Source organism: Arachis ipaensis, chromosome B06 (assembly GCF_000816755.2).
Source record: "Arachis ipaensis cultivar K30076 chromosome B06, Araip1.1, whole genome shotgun sequence".
In the NCBI taxonomy this organism is placed as follows: Eukaryota; Viridiplantae; Streptophyta; class Magnoliopsida; order Fabales; family Fabaceae; genus Arachis; species Arachis ipaensis.
In genome coordinates, this window is record NC_029790.2 from 126,418,056 (window position 1) to 126,427,085 (window position 9,030).

Consider the following 9,030-nt stretch of genomic DNA (forward strand, 5'->3'; position numbering starts at 1 on the left):
AGTAGAGAAGAGAGAAAATTACACCCAGATATATCCTGGTTCAGTTGCTAAGTGCAGTGCAGCCTACATCCAGTCTCCATCACAAACATGATGGAATTTCACTATAATCTTCCTGATTACAATCTGTAAAGTGCTAACCCAACTTACAAGGGGATTCCCACAGAATCATGAAACACAACATAGATGAACAAAGGAACTCTAAGGACATTTATGGCTTTTTCTTTTAATTTTGCACTCTCTGCCTTTTTCCGCTCTATGGCTTTTTCATACAAACCTCACTATTTGCCTTTTTCCATGAGACTCAAGACATGACAAAATTAAACAGAAAAATACTAAACAGAATACATTGAAGGAGAAGGAAAAACTATTAGCTCAGGTAGCTCTGAGAATTATGTGCCTTGCACTCTCAAACTTTCTCCTTGCTCCAAACAGTGGCTATTCTCCCTTTTTATAGAAGAGGGAAGCCTCCACTTTTGAAGCCAAAAACCAAGCCAACTTCTTCTTCTCCAAGAAATAGATCCGGTTCGGCCACAGAGAGAGAGAAGAGATAACCATGCAAAACCCAACATGCAATTACCTCTAGTCCTTCCTTGGTCATCACCCTTCATCAATCCGAGCGCTCCATCCTTGACTTGCTCTCCAAGATGGATTTTTGGCCCTTGATGCTTCATGATGATGATGGCTTCATCTGCTCCAATCTCTGCCTATTCCATCACTTCGCCACTCTAGCTACTTCCTGTGGTGGTTGAGCAGAATCGAAGATAAGCCATGCCTCCAAGAATCTCTTCCTTGCTGGCTGAATCTTCTTCATCCATTTTTGGTATGGAGAAGTTAAGATCTCATCACAGAATCTTACTACAAGTGATAAGAATCTCAGCCACTACATTTTTTATGTTTTCTTGCCATCATTGAGATGGTCTTGTAGCTTGCCTTCCCTTCTCTTTGATAGCTCAAAGTCTCCATGGTTTGTTGTGTAAGGACCGAAGAAGAGAAGGAAAGAGATGAGAGAGAAGAAAATATGAATAAAAGCAATCAAGTGTGTTTGAATAAATTAATTAAAGTGAGTTGCTTTTACTTCCCTTAGGTGAAGTAGCGTGTAGTATTAATAATCACCATCAAATCAATTTGTCAATTTCTCTCTCATAGTTCCCATGCAATAAATGATAATTGAATGAATTTTGAAATTCATCACATGGTTAGAATTGAGATCCGTTGGAAGATATAAGGCAAATGATAATGTTTTATTACGTTAGTAAATAATATTTAGACTAAAAGAGAAAAAATATAATTAAAATTTTTTAGTTTAATTAAAAATTTTCTTGTAAGCATATCTAACTTTTATATATATTAAATGTAATAATGTTTAATAGTATAGTATGTTTTGCAACAATAACTCAAAATATTAACTCAAGTGAGCAAGATCAACCTAGGTCCATTGTCTGAATTCTAAATCCGAATTATGTTCATTATCTTGGGACTCAATGCAGATGAAGTCCACGTGTCCCATCTCAAATCGACTCAAATTGAATTTCAGTTGTTAGTTAGAGATAGTAATAGATGCTCGTGTGGACGCGGCAGACTTTCATTCCTATCCTTTGCTTCTATTTAAAAAAAATACCCTCCTCCCCTCTCCATTTTCGTCGCAAGTCCCTCTTTAATTATCCCCTTAAGAAATGCAGATATCCACAGTTATTTATAGATATTTTTTAATTTTCTTTTAAATAAAAAAAAATCATAATATAATAATCATAAAATAATTAATTCAATATAATTCAACACAATTCATAATATATTCATTATAATAAATAACATTTCAAAAAAAATATAAAATATCTTTCAACAAATTACATAACATAATTTTTTGGAACGAAATTGAGCGGTATAGTGACAAATTTAAGAGACAGAGAAAGTGAGTTAGAGAGAGATGCAAAATCAAGACTAAAGATGTGTCTAAAAAAAAGTGTTTGAATTAGAGGCAAGAATTAAGGTTACTAAATTCAAATATATATATATATATATATATTAGAAAAAATCGGTAATTTTATATTCGCGTTGTTTTAACAGGTCTTATGGAGAGGGTAACTATGTCCCCGTCCCCATCCATTTCATATGGATAGATTCCCACAATCCCACCCATGAACATTTAACATATCTCTATTAAGTCCCAAATCGCGATTAATCTCTACGAACATCTATTTGGCTATTTTTTTTTTATCATTCTAATTGCTAGCATTCGTCGGTTCGTGACGTGGAATTATACCAGCCACTTAGTCAATTCTTAGATAACCAAAGTCCACATTATATCATTCTCATAAAATTACATGTATCTTATTATAATAATATTAATAAAAAATAAAATATTTAAATATTAAATGAGTCATATTTTTCATATATATAACAATGACTAATATCACATTTTATAACTTGTGAAATCATATTATAAACTATTGATAAGTTTGGATTATAAATATAAATTAAAAAATTTAACTATAAATTTAAATGGCCTTATTTTTAAATTGTATAATTTAATAATTTTTTTCAATTTCTATACTAATAATATTAATTCTTCTAACTTTTTTCGTCTATGTTTCCAATCTATTGTTCCTTTAGAAATATTCAATTACATAAATACTATCTACTTTATTATATAACAGTCCAGAATCTTAATTATTTGACTTCTAAGGCGAGGACCTCTATATTTTCAAGAATTTGATGAAATTTCTTTATCTATATCACCATCTTATAACAAAATATACCAACCTCTAAATGGAGATCGAAATCAATAACCAAATGAAAAAAAAAAAAAGAAAAAAGCTAAATACATGAATGTCTAACTACTATGATACATAGATAAATGTTAAAATACAATTACACAAGAATTTTTCTAAGCCATAATTCAAAATTCACCTATCCATTCTATCAATCAAACAACATATTCGAGCGTTACAACCTCTGTAGGCCGTTACGTAGACTTTCGAACACCTAAAAAGCCCTCATTTTTTTAGTATAAGTCATACAACCTCCTAATTCATAAACTTCACCATGCTCTCAAGCTCATTAATTACTTTAGCAGTGTCTCGAACAATAAACATACTTTCGGGTCTCAGAATTTGATCAATCTCAACCACAACAATTTGAAAATTACACCTAAGAGACCAATAAATATATTAACAAAATGACACAGATAATTATTGTCTATTGATATGATTAAGATTAAAAAAAAAAGAGTAGATAGTATAATAAAGTAGATTTAAATAAGGTGGAAACTCAGGTGCAGTCGACTTCACGCGAAGTTGATATCTGAAAGCCGTTAAATAATTTGACTGATTTGACTAAATTTTTATCTAACGGCTCTCAACTATTAACTTCACATGAAGTCGACTTCACCTGAGTTTTCACCTTTATACAAAGAATCAACTGCGTGTGAAACTTTTAGAGATAACTAACCATGAGTCCACGTTGTTAGACATCTTTTAATTATTAACTTTCCATTATCGAAAAAAAATTGGAGTATTCCATCCTCCTGGTAAGAAGAATATGAGTAGTGCTAGGGATGGGCTAAATCTTTGGTTTATGAATAAAATGAATATCACCTATACTATCCAGAATAAACATCCGAATACCAGGAATAATAAACATCTCATGTTATAAAAAGTTAATTTTTAGTTCACCAAGGTTCAAACTCTTGACATTCCGGATCTAGAACTCTAATACCATGTCCTGAAACCACTCATCCCAAAAACATAACTTGATAGGACAATGTAACACTAATAATCATATCTCTAATACTAAACTTTTATTTAGGTCATTGGCTCCTATACTTTCTCGAAGAATATATGCTTCATGTGAGTTTTCATCGTGCTGTTCCTATTGGTTTTTACTGGCGCATTTTCACATGGAAACGAAATGAAACAAGTACTCGTGGAATTCTCATAGCTTGACACGACATGAGTGCGAGTGCGGTGACAAATACATTTCACAAACCGCAATTACTCGTTCGTCTTCCTCTTCCCTCTCCACTTTCCAGGGTTTCGCTTCATCCGAACAACAAGCACAATGACCACCTCCTCTCTCCCTCGCTTGCTCTCCACGGTACCAAACCCTGCACCTTACCTCACCAGATCCGAACCCCTGACTCGCTCTATTTCCAACTCAGTTTCGCGCCTCCTCTGTTCCTACTCGACTCAGCAGCCCCGCGAAAACACCGTTACCGAACAAGAACACGCACCGAGCCTTTCTCACAAAGAGGAAAGCATGCGAACCGAAGAACAAGAACAAGAACAAGAACAACAACACGACGATGATGATGAAGATGGCGAGCTTGTGAACGACGAGACCGGTGAGGTTGGTGGGCCCAAAGGGCCCGAGCCCACCAGGTACGGCGATTGGGAGCGTAAGGGTCGATGCTTTGATTTCTGAGCTTTTTTTTTTCTTTCCATTTTAAAATATTAATAATGAAGGCATAATAAAGTTAATACATTTCCGTTGGATATTGTGCTTGATTTGCTTACTTCTTCTGATGTTATACTTATTGTAAGAGAGGATTATGTAATTTTTTATTTTCTTCTCCCTAATGAATCAGTTGAGTGATTGCTCTCAATAGGATGGTTATGTAATTTCCACGGGTTTGAATGAACTGATGATTTGGTTTAACAATGCAGAAACATCTCATTTTTATTTCTAGCAACTGTAGAAGGCATGTAACTTTATTTATAATTGAGATGGTCTTGTTGGTTTTACTATTGAGATGAATATTGTGGATGAAGATTGATATTGTGCTATTTCCTCTTTTTGTTTACTGCTGTGGTCATTTTTAATGATTGGTAAAGACGAGAGCCAAGAGATGGTTCGGCGAATCTTGAGGTACTGGTTACATTTTAAAGGTGCATGATATGTCTTTCGAATATGAAGGTGAAATTGGTGTTTATCGTTCCTTATCATTTGGTCAGAAGTTATCAATTCAGAGCAAGCTGTCGCATAGAAGGGATTATGCTGGAATTGAAAGTATTGTAATTTTGTAAGCAATTCGCCAACTGAGGGATCCTTCTTGGTACATTTGTTGCAGTAAATATAGGGAAGTAAGAATGTTTTGATGGAAATATTTCCAAACTAGAGCCTTAAAACTTCCCAAACCTGCTACAACTATTTTTTGTGGATAATATTGCCAACTAGTGATTTGGCTGAAGAAAATAGCCCCAACAATGAACCTTGGCATCTTTCAACTTTAGTTCAGACTTCAGAGACAATTTTGCAGCAAACTATTTTCTATGCAATACAATTCTGGGGCTTGCCTTTTCTCTTCAGGTAATTGCTAGTTTTTCATGTTAAATATTTTATTTATGGTGCTTGCACTCTCATTTTAATTTATTTACTTTATTTTTGTGTCTCTCTCTAACAAACCAAACTAAATTTGAAGATTAAACTAGTTTAGTGATTTTGATCAGTGTAATACTTTATTGAGAGTTTGGTAGAATATCTCTTCTAGAATCCCATCAATTAGTTAGTTAGTGAAGTTGGAGTATAAATAAAGGTAAGAAGGATTTAGTTAGGTTTCCTTGATCATTTGTTAGTGTGTTGGAAGACTTGAGGAGGCTCGCTACTTTGCCCTTTATCATTGTAGAACGTTGTTCCATTAATAAACAATATCTTTTGGATACTAGTTCTATATTGGTATCAGTGATGGGTTATCCCGTGGTTTATAATGGAGGGTTGCCCAGAAGTTTTAATCTGAGGACTTTCTAAAGACTGCCAGTTATTCCTTTAGTGCTCTCTCTTCACTGTAGGTCTCCCTAATGCTCAAAGATGCTTAATGCTAAAACTAGTAAATATATATGTTTGATGATCTCCATTGTTTTGGGTGAAGAATGGAGGTGTTTTGTTTTCTCATTACTTGATTATGAATGTACAAGAAAGGAGTAAGTACCTAAAGTGGTATTTGTGAATTTTCCTGCTAATTTCTTTGAATATGTGCGGGTTGAATAACCTATATGACCAAGCCAAGTGGCTGATGCATTAAACATAGTGGTTTTTTTGTTTTTGAGTGCAATAGTTTTCACTCTAGGGAGGTAGGGGATCCTAATACTCACATGACTTATTGGAAGGAAGAGTATGAGTCTGTGAGAGACAAAGGAAAAGTATGGTTCACCTCTGAAAACTGAGTCAGTCCGTTTAAAGCTCTAGTCTCTAGTACACCTCTCTATCATTGGGTGTGGACTTACGCTTTGAAGTGTTCATTTTTATGCATATCGGGAACATTCTTTAGCTCAAATTGAAGATATTCTCATAAAATAGGTGGCATGAAGCATTATTAGAGAGGTTTTCTGAAGCAGATAATTTCCCAGAATTTACTAATCATGTGTAGCGAATAGAATGTAAAGGTTCTTGTGGCCTTGGTGTTATGGGGTTTCTTTGTCCTATTGTAGACAAACCTTTTGAGAGGGGTCAGATGATGCCTTGATCCTGAGTCGGGGGAAGTGGGGAAGTAATATTTTTCTTTTTAACATCTTTTTCCAGTTGATATGTTTGGTTTTTCTGTTACTGAACTGTTCAACCGTTACCGTGTTTATTAATATTAAACGTGATAATGCTTCATTGTTGAAAATGTTCCTTATCATTGTTTAGATAAACAGTGTCCTTAATTAATATCATTATTGATACAGGAAAAAAGATTTAGTAGTTGCTAGTCAAGTAAACAAATTGGACCGAACATGAAAACTGGCAAAGTGGATGGATTTTAAAGCTAGTGTACTCTTTGGCCGAGTATGGTATATATAATTGTGAAAGCAAATTTTATACTATCCTCTATATTCTCTTGAATGGCTTTGAGAAGAAAATGTTGTCATTGTCATGGTTGTAGGAGCTACAAAACCAAGGTAAGTGCTAAGACACAATGCCGGAGCCATGTCTTATGGTCTGGTTCTAATTTTCTGTTTTAGAATGAGAATTATTTATTTTTATTGTTCTTATTCTTGCTTAAAAAGATAGAAAATTTCAAAGGAAACTACATTTCATCTTTTCATGGCTTGTGCCTTGATCAGATCCATGATCCATCAACAATTCATTTTTCCATGGAGTTTCTTAAATGCTTATTTGATAGGCATATTTCCTTTGGTTGGATTTCCGATGGATTCACTTCAACTTCTTATTGGGCATCGAGATCAACCCTCCTTGACCTTTTAAGCCCTAACAAAGAAGGCAAAGAATTTGATAGAGCTCTCTGCTAGAATTCCATCCAATGGAACTGCCTAAAATATTCACAAATTTGTCCCAGTCCATTATCTTGTATTTATCTAGTGTTAACAAAACATATATTTTGACATCTTTTACACACATAATTACAAAATTAAGAGAAAAGGACAAATAAAGCTTTGATCTTTTAAGTTTTCAAGAATTTAAAAATATTTTTAAATTTGTGACCTTTTTAAAATCTAGACATATTGATTTCTCATATTTATTTGTGTCTATCAGACTCAATGGAAAAATTAAAAGTGACTCCCGTTGTATTGAATTGACTTGGTTGATACAGATGCACATATAAGAGACTTAAATATATTTTTAAATCTTTAGAGACTGAAATGTCGGTGGACTAAAAAGTCGAGATAGATTTGTCCAATTCTCTAAAATTAATAACAACAGTCCATATTATTATTATTATTATTATTATTATTATTATTATTATTATTGCCCTTTTCTCATGAATAATTGATGTAAAATTGAAGCAAGTTGGGGTGGTGGGGCTCAGTAGCGACCGAAACGTTTTTGACTCTGATATGATATTTGAGAAATGATATTTTATCTATTTATAAACTCCCAAAAATGGAAAGACCAAACTAAACAGCAGCACACAAACACAATAATGCAAAGCCAAGCACCATTCCCCTGCTCTTCAATCACACCAAAATTTGTATCACTCCTTTTCACAATCATCCTCCTTTTCCTACAACCATCCACCGCCAAGAAGCACCACTCGCCATGCCCCCCTTCTTCCTGCGGCCAAATCCGCAACATAACTTTCCCATTCCGACTCAAAGGCGACCCAAGCCACTGCGGCAACAAAAGGTACGAACTCGAATGCGATAGCAACAACGCCACAGTGCTAACTCTCTTCTCAGGTAACTACCACGTTCACCACATCGATTACAAGAATTATAGCATCAAGTTGAGTGATGCGGGTCTCAGCGACAACGCTAATTGTTCATTCATCCCTCGCACTTTCTTATATGACAGAAGTTTCAAGTTCGCCATCGGCCCCGATGATTTTGGATCGCAACCATTCACTTTAAACAATTTCGATCCAGATACAGTAGACACTTTCGATCCATCAAGAGTAGCGTATTTTAACTGCACCGATGCAGTAACTGATGGCGCTGCATACGTGAAGGTAGATATAACCGCAAGTCGTTGTAGTGCCTTGGACTTGGGGAATGTGTATGTAATGGTGGGAGCATGGTACAGTGTGACTGAAATCAAGGTTGGGTGCAGTTTGATGGTGGCTACGCTTACGGATAAGATTCCGGCGGAGATCGGAGAAGGGAGTAACAACGTGTCTTATGAGGAGATCCGGAAGGTGGTTGGCGAAGGGTTTAGCGTCTCTTGGTTGCCGGCGGTTTGCGAGGAGAAGTGTGGAAAGAAGACAAATTGCAAGGTGGTCAATGTTTCGACTGGAGAAGTCCAATGTGACAGGCGCTATTGCCACTACGCTTACCATACAACCGATAAGTGCGGTATGTGAACGCCACTCATTCATTCATAAATATTATTAATATTAATATTAATTAATTAATAATTTATTTTCATTTTAATAGGAATATCTCAGTTATACATGTGTTTTCTTTAGTTGCAAACCATTTATATAAGTTAAAGTTTAATTTAAGTGTCTCATAGTATTTTACCTTACATATAATATCAGATCCATTTTTATTCTCTTTCTTTCAAAGAAAAAAAAAACTATTTGCCATGTAGTATAACTTGGAAAAAAAAAGTTGTATGTAAAAAAAAAAATTATATCCATTCTTAAGATGAAACAAAATC

At 34.6% G+C, this 9,030-nt stretch overlaps 2 protein-coding genes across 5 annotated transcripts in view; both read left to right on the forward strand.

The window, feature by feature from the left end:
* LOC107605255 (succinate dehydrogenase assembly factor 4, mitochondrial) lies at positions 3,940-4,757 on the forward strand. The gene has a single exon (XM_016307065.2). The coding sequence runs from the start codon at positions 4,057-4,059 to the stop codon at positions 4,417-4,419; it is 363 nt and encodes a 120-aa protein (XP_016162551.1). The 5' UTR covers positions 3,940-4,056; the 3' UTR covers positions 4,420-4,757.
* The window catches only part of LOC107605254 (rust resistance kinase Lr10), a 4,580-nt gene continuing 3,261 nt past the window's right edge, over positions 7,712-9,030 (forward strand). The window contains exons 1-2 of one of the 4 annotated variants that reach the window (XM_021105039.1): positions 7,720-8,111; positions 8,227-8,723. In XM_021105039.1, coding sequence (XP_020960698.1) covers positions 8,435-8,723 — 289 coding nt within the window. In that variant the 5' untranslated portion in view covers positions 7,720-8,111; positions 8,227-8,434. Of the gene's footprint in view, positions 8,724-9,030 lie in introns of all 4 variants that reach the window. The other 3 variants (XM_021105040.1, XM_021105038.1, XM_016307064.2) reach the window with 3 other exon arrangements.